This window comes from Sinohyriopsis cumingii, chromosome 6 (assembly GCF_028554795.1).
Source record: "Sinohyriopsis cumingii isolate HCF-2022 chromosome 6, ASM2855479v2, whole genome shotgun sequence".
NCBI classification, from domain to species: Eukaryota; Metazoa; Mollusca; class Bivalvia; order Unionida; family Unionidae; genus Sinohyriopsis; species Sinohyriopsis cumingii.
Window position 1 is genome coordinate 47,353,011 of NC_142966.1, and position 22,851 is coordinate 47,375,861.

General features: G+C 34.9%; 1 protein-coding gene across 1 annotated transcript in view; it reads right to left on the minus strand.

Annotated features, from left to right (window-relative positions):
* The window catches only part of LOC149796870 (putative cysteine--tRNA ligase, mitochondrial), a 52,206-nt gene that overhangs the window by 26,824 nt on the left and 2,531 nt on the right, over window positions 1-22,851 (minus strand). Inside the window, exons 2-5 of the mRNA XM_089961516.1 lie at window positions 22,671-22,839; window positions 11,968-12,145; window positions 8,599-8,685; window positions 2,569-2,698 (exon numbers count right to left, since the gene is read on the minus strand). Of these exons, the coding sequence (XP_089817642.1) occupies window positions 2,569-2,698; window positions 8,599-8,685; window positions 11,968-12,145; window positions 22,671-22,839 (564 nt within the window). The remainder of the gene's footprint in view (window positions 1-2,568; window positions 2,699-8,598; window positions 8,686-11,967; window positions 12,146-22,670; window positions 22,840-22,851) is intronic.

The window sequence follows — 22,851 nt, forward strand, 5'->3', positions numbered from 1 at the left end:
ACTATAAATAGAAAATGAGGAAACTATTCAACATACATGGCCAAATGGTCATACACACTGAAAATATTAGATCAGTAGATGGAGGTTTATGATGGATAAATACATAGCAGCCAATAGTCACAAGGTATGAGCCTCAAACTATACTCGTTATTCTGTGTCTCCCTTGCTCCTTACATTGCCCGATATTCCAGTTGAATCTAGATAGAGGGCAAGAATCGACAGAAGAGGTTAAATCAGTGAGACTGCCAGTAGGAAAAAATGAAGCTCTCTTTAGGGAAATGAAAATGTGTGCTATTGAAGCCATTGTCCATACAGCAGATGTTGTAAGGACAATGGATCATATACATTATTTGTTATTCTAACTCACCAGTAAAGATAACAATAGAGGAGTATATTGTAGAATAGATTTGCAATAAAATGTTAATTATATCCAACTCCAAACAGTACAAGCACTTAAAAGATAGTATATGTATATATACAAGTCGATTTAACGGAGCCCATGACTTTCAAATTTATGATAGAAAATGACAAGGTTTTTAAATTTTATGTTTGTATGACTATAATGAAACAATAAGACTAGTTGACCAATGGTCTGTGGTCTTCACTTTAGCATGTACTGAGATATAATTTTTGTTGGTTAAGAAAACATCAAAGGGCTTCCAAACTCATTTTAAAATGCATGTGGTGTTTTGTTACAGTGACGAGCTTAAAAAGGAAGGCTTAAAAAGGAGAACTAATTAACGATAATATATAAAGGTATGTTCTGTGAAGGCCTTTGTCCAGTTCGTAATAAACATGAGTAGATATTGTAATGACAATAAGAGAGCTTTTGCATCAATCACTGTATTTTCCCACCAACAATTAATTATTAATTTTTGTAAAAACAAAATGGCAATATGGTATTTTTTATTTTTTTTGCAAACATAAATCTTAATAGAAATTGTATGTCTGATTATTTAATGGATTTTTCAAAAAATGCAAAGTGATATGTATTAAAGAAAAAATATGATATATATAAATACTTGTTATTTTGATAACTGGAATGTGTATGAAAAATTAAAGGGTATGAAAAAATACATGAAATATGGTTACATAGTGTCCATGTTGTAACACACTACTGTTATTGTTGTAACACATAGTGTCCATGTTGTAACACACTACTGGTATTGTTGTAACACATAGTGTCCATGTTGTAACACACTACTGTAATTGTTGTGCCAGTAATGAAGATAAACAGCAGCAAATTTTAATATAATTTATCACACATGTGAATCATATTTATCTATTCATAGAGAATGTCCTCATTTAAAAACTGGTTTCCCTTAAAACTGATAATCTCTGTACAAACATGCCAGAGTTGGAAATTCCTGCTTTGTGTGAAAATCTTATAGAAGGCACTTCCAACTGTAAATAACATTAAGCCCAAGCTGCATCATGCTCAGGTAGATCCAGCTGTTTCTTTTACTTCAAAGCATCTTCCACAATAAAACCTGGACTGTCTGCTTGTGATGATTAATGTAATGTGACTTCAGCCTATCAACCCCACCCCAACCCTGAAATGTCAGATTTAAATGTTGCTTTTGGTCCAGAAAACCTGGTAATGGAAAGATCCAGTTTTTCTGCAACTTTTTTCTGGTGACCCCAGGCTAAAACTCCCCAGTGCCACTGCTACTACAGCTTGAGCTAATAATTATGACAGTATAGCAGACAATTATAAAATAAAAAAGCATGTCATCATAATAATTTCAAATATAGAGGAATAGAATCACATGAAATTGGAGGCCATTAAACTAAAAATAACTTTCTTTTACAGATTTTTCTACTGTAAGTATACTAAAGTTTATTACTCTATCTAAAACAAACTTCTGTTTCAATCCTGAGCAACAGAAATGCAAACCATGCTGGTATGAATATTTATCATTAAATCATTACCACAGGGGTTGAAAATTCATTGACCATAATTGAAATGGTTCATGACAATTTCCAACACATCTAGTGAATTTTAACACTAACTCACCAAAGAATACAAGTGCTGATTCACAGTTGACCAGTGTTCTCTTCAACGAAAAGGATGCTCTGTCTACAACACTGCAAACCTTGTACTTGGAAATTAATACACTCTGATATAGGTTTTTCTTTCCATTTGTTTTGATCAAGATCATACAATGCTTTGCAGTCAATGTCCAACAAATGCTTACCAGAAGGAGACTGGTTATGATCTATAATTACTTAAAACTGGTGTAAGAAGGGTCAGTGAATAAATCCCTGAAAATAACCATTCACACAACTGAATTTAAATCATGAAACTTTTATATTTCTATAATAACTAGCTGAGTAAGACTTTATTCAGGGACAGTAAAATATTTGCCAACAGATGAGTTGATTTTTTTTTAGATTTTTTTTCAAACCTCAGCATTTATCTTTCCTATCTTAAACAGCATCTTCTTGTATCATTGCTTAAAATTTAAATGTAAAAATGATGCACAAAATCAAACCTGACCTTATGGTCAAGATAACAGGAATACAGTCTGATAAGGTCTGAAATGCCCCACCTCCAACTGAACTTACCTTGCCATGGTGGAGCACTCTATATGCCATCCCGGTCTTCCAGGGCCCCAAGGTGAATCCCATTTAGGCTCCCCAGGCTTTGCAGCTTTCCAGAGCACAAAGTCCTGCACATATCTCTTATTTTCTTCAACTGTAATGATGTCAGCAGTCAAAATTAAATAAAAGCAAAGACACTGTGGGCAATTTGCTTATGCAATGACTACACTGCATCTCCTGCATCCAATCAACATCTAAAGTCTAAGCCAGAATGTAATCACTGTAATAAATACTTGTATCACTCATCTCTACCATGCATTTAGTAGTCTCCAACAGCCACTGTAATATTAATATAATCAATGCTTACATTGTCCATCTAAGTATTTAGTAGTCTCCAACTGCCACTGTAATATTAATGTAATCAATACTTATATATCGCATCTCCACCATGCATTTAGTAGTCTCCAATAGCCACTGTAATATTAATGTAATCAATACTTATATATCACATCTCCACCATGCATTTAGTAGTCTCCAACAGCCATTGTAATATTAATGTAATCAATACTTATATATCGCATCTCCACCATGCATTTAGTAGTCTCCAACAGCCACTGTAATATTAATGTAATCAATACTTATATATCGCATCTCCACCATGCATTTAGTAGTCTCCAACAGCCACTGTAATATTAATGTAATCAATACTTATATATCGCATCTCCACCATGCATTTAGTAGTCTCCAGCAACCACTGTAATATTAATGTAATCAATACTTATATATCGCATCTCCACCATGCATTTAGTAGTCTCCAACAGCCACTGTAATATTAATGTAATCAATACTTATATATCACATCTCCACCATGCATTTAGTAGTCTCCAACAGCCACTGTAATATTAATGTAATCAATACTTATATGTCGCATCTCCACCATGCATTTAGTAGTCTCCAACAGCCACTGTAATATTAATGTAATCAATACTTATATATCGCATCTCCACCATGCATTTAGTAGTCTCCAACAGCCACTGTAATATTAATGTAATCAATACTTATATATCACATCTCCACCATGCATTTAGTAGTCTCCAACAGCCACTGTAATATTAATGTAATCAATACTTATATATCACACCTCCACCATGCATTTAGTAGTCTCCAACAGCCACTGTAATATTAATGTAATCAATACTTATATATCACATCTCCACCATGCATTTAGTAGTCTCCAACAGCCACTGTAATATTAATGTAATCAATACTTATATGTCGCATCTCCACCATGCATTTAGCAGTCTCCAACAGCCACTGTAATATTAATGTAATCAATACTTATATATCACATCTCCACCATGCATTTAGTAGTCTCCAACAGCCACTGTAATATTACTGTAATCAATACTTATACCACCCATCTCCACCAAGCATTTAGTAGTCTCCAACAGCCACTGTAATATTAATGTAATCAATACTTATATATCGCATCTCCACCATGCATTTATTAGTCTCCAACAGCCACTGTAATATTAATGTAATCAATACTTATATATCACATCTCCACCATGCATTTAGTAGTCTCCAACAGCCACTGTAATATTAATGTAATCAATACTTATATATCACACCTCCACCATGCATTTAGTAGTCTCCAACAGCCACTGTAATATTAATGTAATCAATACTTATATATCACATCTCCACCATGCATTTAGTAGTCTCCAACAGCCATTGTAATATTAATGTAATCAATACTTATATGTCGCATCTCCACCATGCATTTAGTAGTCTCCAACAGCCACTGTAATATTAATGTAATCAATACTTATATATCACATCTCCACCATGCATTTAGTAGTCTCCAACAGCCACTGTAATATTAATGTAATCAATACTTATACCACCCATCTCCACCAAGCATTTAGTAGTCTCCAACAGCCACTGTAATATTAATGTAATCAATACTTATATATCGCATCTCCACCATGCATTTATTAGTCTCCAACAGCCACTGTAATATTAATGTAATTAATACTTATATATCGCATCTCCACCATGCATTTAGTAGTCTCCAACTGCCACTGTAATATTAATGTAATCAATACTTATATATCACACCTCCACCATGCATTTAGTAGTCTCCAACAGCCACTGTAATATTAATGTAATCAATACTTATATATCACATCTCCACCATGCATTTAGTAGTCTCCAACAGCCACTGTAATATTAATGTAATCAATACTTATATGTCGCATCTCCACCATGCATTTAGTAGTCTCCAACAGCCACTGTAATATTAATGTAATCAATACTTATATATCACATCTCCACCATGCATTTAGTAGTCTCCAACAGCCACTGTAATATTAATGTAATCAATACTTATACCACCCATCTCCACCAAGCATTTAGTAGTCTCCAACAGCCACTGTAATATTAATGTAATCAATACTTATATATCGCATCTCCACCATGCATTTATTAGTCTCCAACAGCCACTGTAATATTAATGTAATCAATACTTATATATCACATCTCCACCATGCATTTAGTAGTCTCCAACAGCCACTGTAATATTAATGTAATCAATACTTATATATCGCATCTCTACCATGCATTTAGTAGTCTCCAACAGCCATTGTAATATTAATGTAATCAATACTTATATATCAGATCTCCACCATGCATTTAGTAGTCTCCAACAGCCACTGTAATATTAATGTAATCAATACTTATATATCACATCTCCACCATGCATTTAGTAGTCTCCAACAGCCACTGTAATATTAATGTAATCAATACTTATATATCGCATCCCCACCATGCATTTAGTAGTCTCCAACAGCCACTGTAATATTAATGTAATCAATACTTATATATCACATCTCCACCATGCATTTAGTAGTCTCCAACAGCCACTGTAATATTAATGTAATCAATACTTATATATCGCATCTCCGCCATGCATTTAGTAGTCTCCAACAGCCACTGTAATATTAATGTAATCAATACTTATATATCACATCTCCACCATGCATTTAGTAGTCTCCAACAGCCACTGTAATATTAATGTAATCAATACTTATATATCACATCTCCACCATGCATTTAGTAGTCTCCAACAGCCACTGTAATATTAATGTAATCAATACTTATATATCACATCTCCACCATGCATTTAGTAGTCTCCAGCAGCCATTGCAACATTAACGTAATCAATACTTATATATCGCATCTCTACCATGCATTTATTAGTCTCCAGCAGCAACCGTAATACTGATGTAATCAATACTTTTATTGTTCATCTCTACCATGTATTTAGTATTCCCTGCAGCCACTTTAATATTAATTATCATGCAAAAAATAAATACAGGGAAAAGTGACCTTGAAAATGAAATGTTGGTCCCTGTGACATACCATGAATGATATACAATAAATAATAATAATAATAATAATAATAATAATAATAATCATAATAATGACAATAATAATAAAGAACATAGGTCATTCTTTTCTATGATATCAAAGCAGAGGTACAATAATGAGTTCTTTTTAAAAAGAGATTCAATTTGTTTTTTTCTTTGTTTAAAAATCATTCGATCTAAAAATGTGCTGTCCCTAGAAGACAGATTTTACTGGGTTGATGTCAGAAACGTTGAATAACCTTTGAAGTAACCACCAGTATCACCAGAACATTCAGGTGGCCTAGTGGTTAGGGCTTATGCCTTGGATGTGCAAGGTCACGGGTTTGAACCCTGGCTGAGTCATAACAAAGACATATAAATGGTACTAACAATTGCCTCACTAGGCACTCAGCATTTAGAGAGTGGTGTTAGGACTGGTTGGCCTGGTGTCAGAATAACGTGACTGGGTGGGACATGATGCTAAATGTCTGTATCATGATGCCCCAGTGATAGACATTACTATAAACTGCCACAGTGCAGACATCGTAGCAATATGAAAAATTGTCAAAAGCTACATAAAAAATCCAAATCACATTGCATCACGAGTATCACCACTATTAGAAGGATAATTTATGCATCAGAAATTACCCTGATTAGCCACAATGACTTTATTTGGTTATAAGGATGACATGATACAAATGGCCACAATGACCTTATCTGGTTATAAGGATGACATGATACACATGACCACGATAACCTTATCTGGTTATAAGGATGACATGATACACATGGCCACAATGACCTTATTTGGTAATAAAGATGACATGATACACATGGCCACGATAACCTTATCTGGTTATAAGGATGACATGATACACATGGCCACAATGACCTTATCTGGTTATAAGGATGACATGATACACATGGCCACAATGACCTTATCTGGTTATAAGGATGACATGATACACATGGCCACAATGACCTTATCTGGTTATAAGGATGACATGATACACATGGCCACAATGACCTTATCTGGTTATAAGGATGACATGATACACATGGCCACAATGACCTTATCTGGTTATAAGGATGACATGATACACATGGCCACAATGACCTTATCTGGTTATAAGGATGACATGATACACATGGCCACAATGACCTTATCTGGTTATAAGGATGACATGATACACATGGCCACAATGACCTTATTTGGTAATAAAGATGACATGATACACATGGCCACGATAACCTTATCTGGTTATAAGGATGACATGATACGCATGGCCACAATGACCTTATCTGGTTATAAGGATGACATGATACACATGGCCACAATGACCTTATCTGGTTATAAGGATGACATGATAATACATGGCCACAATGACCTTATCTGGTTATAAGGATGACATGATATGCATGGCCACAATGACCTTATCTGGTTATAAGGATGACATGATACAAATGGCCACAATGACCTTATCTGGTTATAAGGATGACATGATACACATGGCCACAATGACCTTATTTGGTAATAAAGATGACATGATACACATGACCACGATAACCTTATCTGGTTATAAGGATGACATGATACACATGGCCACAATGACCTTATTTGGTAATAAAGATGACATGATACACATGGCCACGATAACCTTATCTGGTTATAAGGATGACATGATACACATGGCCACAATGACCTTATCTGGTTATAAGGATGACATGATAATACATGGCCACAATGACCTTATCTGGTTATAAGGATGACATGATACGCATGGCCACAATGACCTTATTTGGTTAAAAGGATGACACGATACACATGGCCACAATGACCTTATTTGGTTAAAAGGATGACATCATATACATGGCCACAATGATCTTATTTGGTAATAAAGATGACATGATACACATGGCCACAATGACCTTATTTGGTTATAAGGTTATAAGGATGACATGAAACACATGACCACAATGACCTTATCTGGTTAAAAGGATGACATGATATACATGCCCACAATGACCTTATTTGGTTAAAAGGATGACATGACATACATGGCCACAATGACCTTATTTGGTTATATGGGTGGCATGATACATAATAGTTTTGAGGCAAGTATTAAACAAAACACATCTACAGTTGATGGAAATAACAAAAAAAGAAAGATGTCTTAAATGGCAGTCTTCCAGTTTCATTCCAAAACAAAGGTATGCTGGAAGGACAGAGGATGGACAGGCTGAAGAAACCCAATTCTATATCCCCCCAACAAACTTTACTGGGTAGTGAAACAAATTATTCAATCTAATTGCTCAAATAGTATTTTCACGTTGCTTTGTTTCATGCCTGAAAAATAAAATCTAGTAGGAGCCGTTCTAAAGCTATAATTTAACACAGGTGTTTAGGAACCTAAAAGTTATTCTCAGCTATTTCATTTTGAGATTTACTGGTGTCAAAGTTTTTTGAAGCCATAAAATGTCAAAGATCTGGTGTTTCTTCACATATTTTCTTAACAAAAATTCACAGCTATTTAATTTTGCAGACAGTTTCCTCCCAAATTCCATGAAAAAAATAGCACAAAAATATAAAAGTAAGTTTATAGTACATCGGCATAACAAAATTCCAGATGCATGAAACTCTTACCTGCAATATTTCCTGTTGGAACAGATTCGCCTCTCTTCTGAAAGACTCCGTATTTACCATACTTCAGAACATCAAAGTATACACTTCCTGTAAACATAAGTTTTTAAGACAAACTTTCTTGATCTTTCATATAACATTATACATACTATGCATGAAATGTTTCAGAACAAAGAAACAAAACAACAAAATAGGAAAAAATAAACATCATATATCCTGATTCCTGAAGAAGAAAGTGATGATGCAAATAGTAATCCATTATTTTACTTATGATGTCATCACTCATACTCAACCAATCATAAAACACCATTTGGTTTATTCAAATAGGTGACTGACTTAGTTTTATCCCATTTGGCATCTCATTCTGATGACAAATAAAATCAGTCGTAAACATAATATAGCATGATTAAAACAATATAGCATACACATATAACACACACAGGACATAAGAATGATCCTAGGCCAAGACCGCTAAAATTTAAGGGCATGATATAGAAACCAGCCTCAAGACCTAGTGTCTGAGGAGGGAAGTATACGTCAATAAAAATATACCGGGAAGAAAAACAAAGGAACCAGCTCAAGGGACCTTGCGAGAACAATCTACCATAAAATAATAATATACAAAAAGCAACCCTGAACAAAGAAAATAAATAATTTTTCTTTCAAAGTCTGTTTACTCTTCCTGAGATGCATTCACATACCAATTTTCATAACAGGAGGTGAAATAGTGTCCAAGATATTCATGGGTAACTGAACGACTGACAGACTGACTGAATGAAGTGGCAAAATACTATATCCCATAACAATTTTCTTGGCATGGTAATAATAAAATTTGATGTAATCACTGAAAAGGTACAAGTTGATATCTGCATTTTTGTTTATGGTGTATTGACGCTGTTTTGTAATATGAGTTTAAATACGCTCTGATAAAGTTTCAAAACCAATATCTTCTTTTTAAAACAATATGAAAAAAATCGGCAAATATACATCTTAGGAACAATGATTTATAAGTGAAAAGAACACTCACATCAAAACATTTCTGACAGAAATTTGTTTTCTCTTTATTAAATGTCACAGCTGGAAAAGTGTCGACATTTTTATTTATGTGAGAAACAAGCATACCATCACGTGACTTCATGGCCAGGAGATCCAACTAGAGTTGAAAGCCACCACGAATAGGTATGCTTTTTAATATTTTTTGTCCCACCATACCCACACCCACCAACCCACCCACCCATGGCTTCTTCAGGATTTGGATCCATCCATGTCATTATTCTCCTAACACACGATACCAAACAAAGGATTCAAGTGGGCCTGACATCACTCACTTGGCTTATATAATTTTACAGCTGACAAGACTAAATCAGTATTAAAAGAACACAACCCTATGTAAAAGATAGCTGCAAACCTTTATATCATGTCAGTTTCACTTACTTTACTGTACTGTCTGATAAAAATTCTTTCCAAAGATAATGGCATAATTAATATGTATAAAACTGAATTCACTTATGACCTTTATGTTTTATACCTAATTACCAAGTTTAATCAAAAATAGATGAGAATAAACAGATGATAGGCCATCCCATTAAAATGAAAATGTATTACATTTACAAATAACATAAGCTTATTTACAGTGTTGGAGCAAATTCTGATTATAATTTGTCACTGGAATTGTAACAAGCTCAGCTATTAGGACACAAAATCATCCCAAAAATATGTCTTGATTTTACTCATAATCAAACTCAATGAATATGTAACAAACTTAATCAAAATCTGAATAAAAATAGAGCAGCACAAGTGATAGCATGCTCAGTCAATCAGATGCACAATCATATCATTAATAAGCACATATCGGGCTCAGCCAATCGGATGCACAATCATATCATTAATAAGCACATATCGGGCTCAGCCAATCGGATGCACAATCATATCATTAATAAGCACATATCAGGCTCAGCCAATCAGATGCACAATCATATCATTAATAAGCACACATCAGGCTCAGCCAATCAGATGCACAATCATATCATTAATAAGCACATATCGGGCTCAGTCAGTCAGATGCACAATATATCATTAATAAGCACATATCGGGCTCAGCCAATCAGATGCACAATCAGATCATTAATAAGCACACATCGGGCTCAGCCAATCAGATGCACAATCATATCATTAATAAGCACATATCGGGCTCATCATATTCACTGAACGATATAAGCATATTAACCATCTTTTATAAAAATACCATCTCCTAACAGATAAGATCAGCTATTTAGACACATGATGACCTTGGTAATATGTTTGATGTCACTAATAATAAAACTGGAAACCCTGAAAGTACAATGTAAGCCTATTTACCAAGTTTAATCAAATTCTAATCAGAAACAGAGTTTTTAAAAATGAAGATAATCTCAGTTAATCAGATGCATGATCACCCTCAGCAATAACTTTATCTCACTTGTAATTGTGCTGGTTTGAGAACTTGATGACTAAAACTATTTACCATGTTTGGTCTGTTGCAAAGAGAACTGAGTAACCATCAGATAGACATGACCTATCAAAATACATATCTGCAAAAGTGGGGATATAACAATAAATATACCATATATACACATTTGTAAGTCGGGTCCAACTGCAAAAATCCAGATAAGTTGGACTTGACTTATAACCATGTACAGATCATAAACATAACCATCAGTCAGTGAACTTAAATAATTCTGATGTTGAACTTTTTGACTCATTGTGGCATAGGTATAAGAGAGACCCCTTTCCTCTATCTTCTAAGTGGCATAGGTACAGATTTATTTACACACCAGTGTCGACTCTGTAAGAATAGGTACAGATTTATTTACATACCAGTGCTGATGCGATACAAGTAGGTACAGATTTATTTTCATACTAGTGTCGACTCTATACGAGTAGGTACAGATTTATTTAGACACCAGTGTCGACTCTATATGAATAGGTACAGATTTATTTACATACCAGTGTCGACTCTATACAAGTAGGTACAGATTTCTTTACATACCATTGCCGATGCAATACGAGTAGGTACAGATTTATTTTCATACTAGTGCCAACACGATACAAGTAGGTACAGATTTATTTTCATACTAGTGTCGACTCTATATGAGTAGGTACAGATTTATTTACATGCCAGTGTCGACTCTATATGAGTAGGTACAGATTTATTTTCATACTAGTGTCGACTCTATATGAGTAGGTACAGATTTATTTACATATCAGTGTCGACTCGATATGAGTAGGTACAGATTTATTTACATACCAGTGTCGACTCTATATGAGTAGGTACAGATTTATTTACATATCAGTGTCGACTCGATATGAGTAGGTACAGATTTATTTACATACCAGTGTCGACTCGATACGAGTGACCCCTTTCCTCAATCTTCTGAATGTAGTTAATAATCTGTGGAATGAACTCTGTGACCCTGGTGTATACATGAGCAGGTTGGACATTCAAAGCTGCCATGTCTTCATGAAATTCTTGTTCATACTTCTTGACAACTGTTTGAAAATCCACACCTGTCTGAAAGATAAAACTTACATTTTACTTTGTTGAGCGACTGATTAATAGCAAGGTCATGGAGGTAAATAATTAGGTATATTCATGTTGTTGTTGTAGGGTTTAACGCCATTTTTCAGCACACGATAGGCTATGCATGGCAGCCAGTATTAATGGTGGAGGATTAACCCCGGAAAGAACCACCAACCTGCAAGAAGCTACTGGCAAGCTTTCTCACATACCCACGTTGGCTGAATCCAAGACTCGAACCCATGCAGACAAAGGTGAGATGGTAGTGATCCGTAATGGACAGCACTTTAGACCACTCAGCCACTCCAGGCCCCAGGTACATTCATACATGTATGCTTATAGATATGCATACATATATAATAAGTTAAGGTGACCTGATACAAGTCATTTTTTGGAATGATGAAATCCACACAAACTGGTCCACTCAAAAAGCATCTATGTCCACATTACTGATCACCAAATTCACCATTGGTGGTCCTTTTTATAAATAAAACCTTCGTTTGGTGACTAGAAAAACTGTAAATATTTGTCATTAAAAAATTCTAGATTTAATCAGAGATAACACTGGCTCTTCCATATTTATCAAATAAAAGCAATGAAATTAAATGGTGAAAGCTTTAATTATTGATCCAACTCATTATGGTTATCATGGAAGGGTAATAAACTAAACTACTGATCCAACTCATTATGGTTGTCATGGACATGTGATAAACTAAACTATTGATCCAACTCATTATGGTTATCATGGATGGGTGATAAACTAAACTATTGATCCAACTCATTATGGTTGTCATGGTTAGGTGCTAAACTAAACTACTGATCCAACTCATTATGGTTGTCATGGTTAGGTGCTAAACTAAACTACTGATCCAACTCATTATGGTTGTCATGGTTAGGTGCTAAACTAAACTACTGATCCAACTCATTATGGTTGTCATGAATGCATGATAAACTAACTATTGATCCAACTCATTATGGTTGACATGGATGGGTGATAAACTAACTATTGATCCAACTCATTATGGTTATCATGGATGGGTGATAAACTAAACTATTGATCCAACTCATTATGGTTGTCATGGTTAGGTGCTAAACTAAACTACTGATCCAACTCATTATGGTTGTCATGGTTAGGTGCTAAACTAAACTACTGATCCAACTCATTATGGTTGTCATGGTTAGGTGCTAAACTAAACTACTGATCCAACTCATTATGGTTGTCATGAATGCATGATAAACTAACTATTGATCCAACTCATTATGGTTGTCATGAATGCGTGATAAACTAACTACTGATCCAACTCATTATGGTTGTCATGAATGCGTGATAAACTAACTATTGATCCAACTCATTATGGTTGTCATGGATGCGTGATAAACTAACTACTGATCCAACTCATTATGGTTGTCATGAATGCGTGATAAACTAACTATTGATCCAACTCATTATGGTTGACATGGATGGGTAATAAACTAACTATTGATCCAACTCATTATGGTTGACATGGATGCGTGATAAACTAACTACTGATCCAACTCATTATGGTTGTCATGAATGCGTGATAAACTAACTACTGATCCAACTCATTATGGTTGTCATGAATGCGTGATAAACTAACTACTGATCCAACTCATTATGGTTGTCATGAATGCGTGATAAACTAACTATTGATCCAACTCATTATGGTTGTCATGGTTAGGTGCTAAACTAAACTACTGATCCAACTCATTATGGTTGACATGGATGCGTGATAAACTAACTACTGATCCAACTCATTATGGTTGTCATGAATGCGTGATAAACTAACTACTGATCCAACTCATTATGGTTGTCATGAATGCGTGATAAAGTAACTATTGATCCAACTCATTATGGTTGACATGGATGGGTAATAAACTAACTATTGATCCAACTCATTATGGTTGTCATGGATGCGTGATAAACTAACTACTGATCCAACTCATTATGGTTGTCATGGTTAGGTGCTAAACTAAACTACTGATCCAACTCATTATGGTTGTCATGGTTAGGTGCTAAACTAAACTACTGATCCAACTCATTATGGTTGTCATGAATGCGTGATAAACTAACTATTGATCCAACTCATTATGGTTGACATGGATGGGTAATAAACTAACTATTGATCCAACTCATTATGGTTATCATGGATGGGTGATAAACTAACTACTGATCCAACTCATTATGGTTGTCATGGTTAGGTGCTAAACTAAACTACTGATCCAACTCATTATGGTTGTCATGGTTAGGTGCTAAACTAAACTACTGATCCAACTCATTATGGTTGTCATGAATGCGTGATAAACTAACTATTGATCCAACTCATTATGGTTGTCATGAATGCATGATAAACTAAACTACTGATCCAACTCATTATGGTTGTCATGGTTAGGTGCTAAACTAAACTACTGATCCAACTCATTATGGTTGTCATGGTTAGGTGCTAAACTAAACTACTGATCCAACTCATTATGGTTGACATGGATGGGTAATAAACTAACTATTGATCCAACTCATTATGGTTGTCATGAATGCATGATAAACTAAACTACTGATCCAACTCATTATGGTTGTCATGGTTAGGTGCTAAACTAAACTACTGATCCAACTCATTATGGTTGTCATGAATGCGTGATAAACTAACTATTGATCCAACTCATTATGGTTGTCATGAATGCGTGATAAACTAACTACTGATCCAACTCATTATGGTTGTCATGGATGCATGATAAACTAACTACTGATCCAACTCATTATGGTTATCATGGATGGGTAATAAACTAACTATTGATCCAACTCATTATGGTTGTCATGGATGCGTGATAAACTAACTATTGATCCAACTCATTATGGTTGACATGGATGGGTAATAAACTAACTATTGATCCAACTCATTATGGTTGACATGGATGCGTGATAAACTAACTACTGATCCAACTCATTATGGTTGTCATGAATGCGTGATAAACTAACTATTGATCCAACTCATTATGGTTGTCATGAATGCGTGATAAACTAACTATTGATCCAACTCATTATGGTTGTCATGAATGCGTGATAAACTAACTATTGATCCAACTCATTATGGTTGTCATGAATGCGTGATAAACTAACTATTGATCCAACTCATTATGGTTGACATGAATGCGTGATAAACTAAACTACTGATCCAACTCATTATGGTTGTCATGAATGCGTGATAAACTAACTACTGATCCAACTCATTATGGTTGTCATGAATGCGTGATAAACTAACTATTGATCCAACTCATTATGGTTGACATGGATGGGTAATAAACTAACTATTGATCCAACTCATTATGGTTATCATGGATGGGTAATAAACTAACTACTGACCTAACTCATTATGGTTATCATGGATAGGTGATAAACTAAATTTCTGATCCAACTCATTATGGTTGTCATGGACGGGTGATAAACTAAACTATTTATATAAGGGAGTAATGTAGCATTACTCCAAGCACTGGCCTAAGGAGAATTACTCTTAAGACTATATACTTATATATATATATATTATTACGAGGATGTATGTTAAAATCCCTGTAGTTGACGAATCTAGAGACATTGATTACCACAAACAGTACTATAACTATTCCCACCCTAGCGCTAAACAAGCAATTTCAATAATTCCCTCCATACTGGGTTTCTGCTTGGTATAGAACCTAGCACCTCTGAATGCGAGATAAGACAATTATCGCCTGCGTGGACGTTCCAGTGCCCATACTACCATGGCAACCTCCACTTCACAAAAATGATGTTTTGGTATCCGTTCATGTCATAGATGAGTGATAAACTAAACCAATTAATAACAGACAAAACCAGCTGCTGTATCAAACCAGTTACTTGCACAGTCATGATCAGTCATGCAATACATTTTTGCCAAGAACAATAAAATTTTACTACTAAATGTAAAGAACATTTACTAACTACATAACAAAAATTCTGTACATAACTAAGAATAAGTAACCATCGTCAAAACTGGTTCTGTACAGCAACTAGGGCAGACCACATGGCAGATTTACTTAAACTGAGACAAATAAATGAATACTGCTAAAACCGATTACACCTTACATTTAATGTAGAATCTAGAAAGATTCACATGGTTCACAAAATAAAGGAAAGCAAAAAGAACTTACAACACTGTTTACTTTCTTATTCTCTTCATTGCTCTTGAATTTATTTTCTATTCAAATATTTTCATTTTTGCCAAGGCAAAATACTGAAAACGTACCCATAAGAATTTAATTAATTACTGTCAGACAAAGCAATATTTATTGTTGCAAGTGTTATTTAGCTCTCAAGCAAACTACTACAATTAAAAAACCAAACCATGTAATCACCAAAAACACAGTCTTGCGCAATGCGTCTTATTTTCCTTTCTTGCAGTTGGATTGTCTCATCAAAATTTAATTTTTGTAATACAATTAGATAACACTGATGAAAATTTCCAAAAATATATTTTTAAAAATTACCAATACAGTAGTCCCCCTCTTATAAGGCCACCCCTATTGCAGCAGGGAAGTGGCCTTATAATGAGGGTGGCCTTTCTAGAGGGGGATGACAAATGTGAATAGTAAATACATATGAAGAAAGTCACAAATACATTAATTCTAAAACATTTAATATTTTCATTAAAAAATCACATGCATGTTGTGAAATAAATGTAAAACAAACTGTTTCATCATTTTCAAAAGTCTGTTATGAATAACCATTGATATAGTTTTAAAAATGTCTTTATAATTATGTTACAGATCACACCATCTGTCGCTTTGTTGGTAACAGTCTAAAAACAAACCAGTCTCATCATAATTAAAAATATCCTTGCTGTCATATCCCCTTGCATATATCGTTTAGTCTTTTGTTCCAATCTTCGACAACTTCATTATTTACATCAGCTGATTCTCCACTAAGGATAGAACACTTATTGTGTCGCACTTGAAATGTGTGCAACCATCCATTACATGCGGTAAAGTCGTCATATCCCAATTCAACTGACAAAATCGTTGCTTTTCCTTGTCATTCAAATCAGGATACAAACATCTCCTGGCTCAAATAATCTTCCTTTCTCCGTCCATTTCACCTTCTCACCTCTGCAGAATTACTATCTTTTGCGACATTGTTTATCTGAGTCTTTCCGACATTAATTTTCTGCAAGGATCCTTGACCCCCCCCCTTGGTCAGTTGAATTACTTTCACTTTCTCTTCTAAACTGAGAATATTTCTTTTCCTCGATGACAAGTTATCTTTTTGCAGTAAGTTATTCATGTTGCCAACTACAATACTGATAAAGCAATTTTTTATGCATCTAAACAAATTGCCATGCGTTTTTAAAGGAAGTGATCTTATCACATGATTTGTTAGTCGCAGTCTGGTACCCTATTGTTTTTATACATTTCTTTACACTAAGTGAGGGAAGCCAAAACGGCTTCAATTTGTACCATTAACATCATGCAGATTTGACCTCGTGGTCATTAAGATTTGTAATTTTGACAATAATGTCAATAGTAATAGCCACTAATTATCAAAGTGAACAAGCTCAACATCTTACTAAGGGAAGCCATAAAGGCTATCAAACCATCATCCTGCTGATGTGTATATTGTACATCAATGCTGCCACTTCTCAGCTGTTACTACTGTTCAATAATTGTAATCTTAACAATTATCAGAGTGACTAAACCAGACATCTTATGATAACACAGCAGTTAAGACTAATTGGATTATATATACTAACCCTTTTGTATGGATTAAAATGTTAGTTTTTCTCAGCTTTATGGAATAAATGTGGCTTCTCATAAGGTGTAAATGATATAATATTAGCCTTAGTGGTACATGTACTTTAGTCAACACTTCTGTCAGTAACGAAAACCTGACATCAGGAAACAGAAATCAGATTACTTAACACACGTGATGAATAAAATACTGGTTCTGGATACATATTAAAATAAAATGCGGCCGCTTGTGAGGGGTAAATTTTATATTATTGCACTAATATGCTGGCCGCTGGTTGCGTTAACCGGGTGGCCTTTCGTGAGGGGTACTTTTGAACACAAACTCGTAGTTATCAATGGATTCTGGCCGTAACGAGCGGGTGGCCACTGGTCAGGGGGGCCGTTCAAGAGGGGGACTACTGTAATAGGAAAAAATATGCAAAGATAATATTAAATGCATTGAAAGTGGAATGAGATGACCAGTCTAGACTATTGAGATACATTAGTGGAATGAGATGACCAGTCTAAAACAATAAGACACTTTAGTGGAATGATAACCTTCATGACTGACAGCTGAGGGTTCATACTATTTATAGTAAACAATTGCCAAACAGTTTCTTTTATTATTCCTGTAACCATAGGAGTCGTGAAATATGGGTGCTACTAATGAACTATTTTTTAAATATGCAACAGAAGTAGGTTCCATGTCACCTTAAAAAAATAAACCATTGTCTGATGGTGGAAGTCAGCTTTCCACAATTGTCAACACAGGTATGTCAATACCACAAAATAAGTCTGCTGAATGTGAACACCTCAGGCAAGTAAGGAAAGAGTACAATTTCTTCAAACATATCTACTGCACTTTATACATCTGAGTCTATTCATATAATCTAAACAGACTCCATCATTTTTTAATGTCAAAGTTAAACAGACAAAATAAAAACTCATTTAATATCCATTAATCTGCAGTAATATAAAATACATGTAGATTACTCTGCAGTAATATAAAATACATGTAGAATCTTAATGGTACAACCAAGTTTCACTTCAGGTGCACCAGTGCAACTTTCAAATAGGACAAATACAGTAAAATAATTTCTCAGAAAATACTTATCCAGTCACATTAATGCTAGGAATTACTCCTGCTACCTCCAGAATCCAGCTCTCCCATCAGAGGTTTTATAGACAAAGGGAAGCAACTCTTGCAGATTACCTCTGCTTACCCTGTTACCCATGTATACCAGATATAGCCAGTTTAACTTGAGCACTGTCTGAGACAGGATCTTCATATTGCGTGAAATGAATAGAGGTGTTTACAGTAATGTGACTGGCTAAGTATTTCGGAGAAGCATAATTTACTATAAAGTTTCCTTTAACCTTCATATGCATTACCCAACATTAGGAAAATAGGAAAAGGAGGAAATTCTGAGCATCCACCCTCTACCTAAAAGTAAACTGTAGGATCAAAAGGACTCTCTACTTTTAGAGGTGAAACTTTCCTAGCAATAGTAGACATGACCAAATATAAATGTAAATACATGTACAAGGAAACACCATGTAGGCTCCAAAACTTGACTAATAGTTGCAGAGAAAGGTTTTCTTGTGATAATTCAACAAATGTTGACTGATCCTAACTGAAAATGTGGTTGTATCAATTATGTAATGGCCTGTTGACTGCCTGGGCAACAACCAAAAGACAACAAGATTAAGGCTGCTGTATCATAAGGGCATTTCACACTAAAAATAAAACACGAAAAATGCAGACTGGCAATGCCAACAGATTCCATTATGTCTTTAATGGAGACACTGCATTGAAAGGCAAGGTTTGTAGAAATCACTCATATTTTGTCAGACAAAATCATCAATAGATATACCTTTCCATAAGAGAGATCACAGTATGCTGACTGAATGACTTCCTTGAGCCCTAACGATAATGCCTGTGGAGTTATTCTTGTTTGATCTGACAAGAGTGGAAGGAAAAGTGTCGGGCACCTGGACCAGGTAGTTTCTTGTGTTTCAGATAGATTTGGAGAGGACATACCAGGTTCTGTAACCTTGCCTCTTTTGAAGGACTGATCAATGAGAAGGGTCATAGAATTTGTCTGGTTGCCAGAAGTCTGTTATCTATGAAACCCAGCTGCATCATTATAACGACTGCACTGAAGGAACAAAACTGTAGATAGTTTGGGTCGACACTAAACAGAGTTCCCTTACTCTCGATGCTGAAGTCAAAATTATCAGAAAGCATGTTTTATATTATTGTTGCTTCTGTGGTATAGTGAACAAAGGCTTCAACTTAGGAGGGCTGAGCCATGTCAAAATCCACAAAAGATTCCACTTTGGGAAAAAAGTGAGTGAGCAAGGTCAAGCTGGTAAGCAAGTCTGAAAGCTCTTTATTGTGACCAATGTCAAGCTGCCTTTGATCTCTGAATATGTCAGAAATCATGAAGCGATACCCTTTAATTGTTATCAGTGATGGCTTCTTACTTTCAAGAAATAAAAGAAAGAAGTTAACCAGCTGGGGAATAGGGGCTGATAGTGGTATAACATTGTTTGCATGACACCAATCACAACAAACCTAATTTCCCCTTGTATACTTTCAGAGTGGAAGGTCATCTTGCTCTCGAGATCCTCTCTACAAATAAAGGTTTTAAGTTTTTTCTGCAGAAGGCATGCAGGACAAGAGCCATGCATGAAGCAGAAGTTTCTTCAGACACGGGTGAAAGACTAGCAACCATAGCTGTTTTCCAGCATGTTTGTCTGGGGAAATCAGGACTATCTTGAAATCTGTGCCCCTCATTTTCTCAATTAACTTCAGAAGCAAAACTGATGGAAGGGAGTGCATAGGCCCAGATTCTTTTCCAGTTGACCAAAAAAAATTTGAATGTTCATGCTTTCAGGTCCAGAAATGGGGAAACGAAGGTAGGGAGTTTTGTTGTTCCAATTTGGTAATGATATGTCAACCTCACAAACATGAAGGGACCACTCTGTGTGCTGTAGTTTTCTTAACTTCCATAACCTTAAATCTCCTGCAAATCTTATCTTTAATTGCCATGTTGTCACAATCTTAAAATATAAGTAGGAACACACCAGGTGTAATCATAAGGTGAGATAATGGCTACTGAATACCAAATTATGTGATACATGTTTCCAGCGACATCCTAAATAAACAATAGTCTGCAAGTCAATGAGTAAAAAGAGTCACTGATTGAATCTACAAGAATAAAAATGAAGCAGTAATGAAAAATATACTGATAATATTATAAAGATTTAATAAATATAACATATTATGTTCAAACAAGTAAACCTTAGTTATCCTAAAAAGAAAAACTGTGTACTGCAATACGATGCAATGGTGAATATGGCATTACCAACTGTATATACGTTGTCGTAACAAATAGTTAATGAATTCACAAAAGCATCAAAAAGTTCACTGAAATTCACAAAAATGTTGTATGTGTGTGTGTGTATGATTTGGATCTTTACGTAGCTTTAAAAAAAAATCAGTCATGTTGCTATGATGTCTGCATTGTGTCAGTTTATAATGATGTCTAGCACTGGGGTATCATGCATCAGACATGTAGCATGATTTCCTACCTAGTCACATTATCCTGACACCAGGCCAACCAGTCCTAACACAAATCTGTTAATGCTGAGCACCAAGCAAGGCAGATGTTAGTACTATTTTTATAAGTCTTTGGTAAGACTCAGCCTGGGATCGAACAAAAACGTTGTATGCACTACACAGAATGATAAGCTGACATACTATACCACCAAAAATGAATTTTGGATGTCTAACGGAAACAAAATATAAATCCAATGAATTCACCTAGTCCTGTGACAGGTTACAGCAAAAGTTAAAACTAGCTATATCTGGTATACAGAATGACACATAGCAGGGTATGGGGAGGTAATCTGTAAGAGCTGCCTCCCTTTATATATTCAAAAATATAGGGAGACTTCTTTAAGCCTATGGGAGGACAGGATTCTGGATGCAGAAGTAATTTCTAACATTAATTGACAGCAAAAGTTTGATTTCAATCACTGCTACACTTTATATTGTTAGGTCTATTCAAAAAAGGAATACAGCTATAAAAGCTGATTTTAGTTAGACCATCAAAGAAAAATATATTTAAAAAACTTCAGTTACAATAACATTTAAAAAAATCTTTGACCACACATTACACATATATTTTGGGTCCTGAACATTCAGCCAGTCAAGAATGGGGTTGTGGGGTGGATAGTGAGTGTTGGTACATAGAATAAAAAGCATGGGGAGTTTGCCATAGGCAAACCAAAATAGTAACTCTAGTGCTATTTATTAATGTAATTCTGCTTTCAGATTAACAAACTTTGGAATACTACGTTTTCAAACAATTACTTGATTTCTAGACAAATCAAAGTTATATACAGGCATTTCTAATCTCTATCTTACTAGACATAATAAACATAACAGCAAAAAACAAAAATTTGAATGCCTCTCCCTTAACCTATTACAATGCCTTTAACAGAGGGAACCTTGCAGTCTGACCCAACCAGATGTATTGAGTCTTGAATAATTATTACTATTCACAAAGCTTTGTCAACAAGAATGTCAATAAATGTGACTATAAACTCAAACAACAAACTTTATTCCAAGTTTGTCAGCAAATACAAATCCATTAGGAATATATCTAAAAGATTTGAATGAAGGCATTATATATGAGAAGAAAAATTCAACCAAGATGCTTGACATCCTGCCCATCAACAATTTTTCTTTTTCTTCATTTACCTGATTTGCCTTCCTGATAATTTTGTCATCAATATCAGTGATGCACATCACTGTGGTGACATCAATACCAAAAATATTGGTAAGAATTCTCCTGATAACATCGAAGTTCACATAGCAGTATGCATGTCCAACATGGGCACTATCATACACTGTAGGGCCACACATGTACCTGCAAATCAAA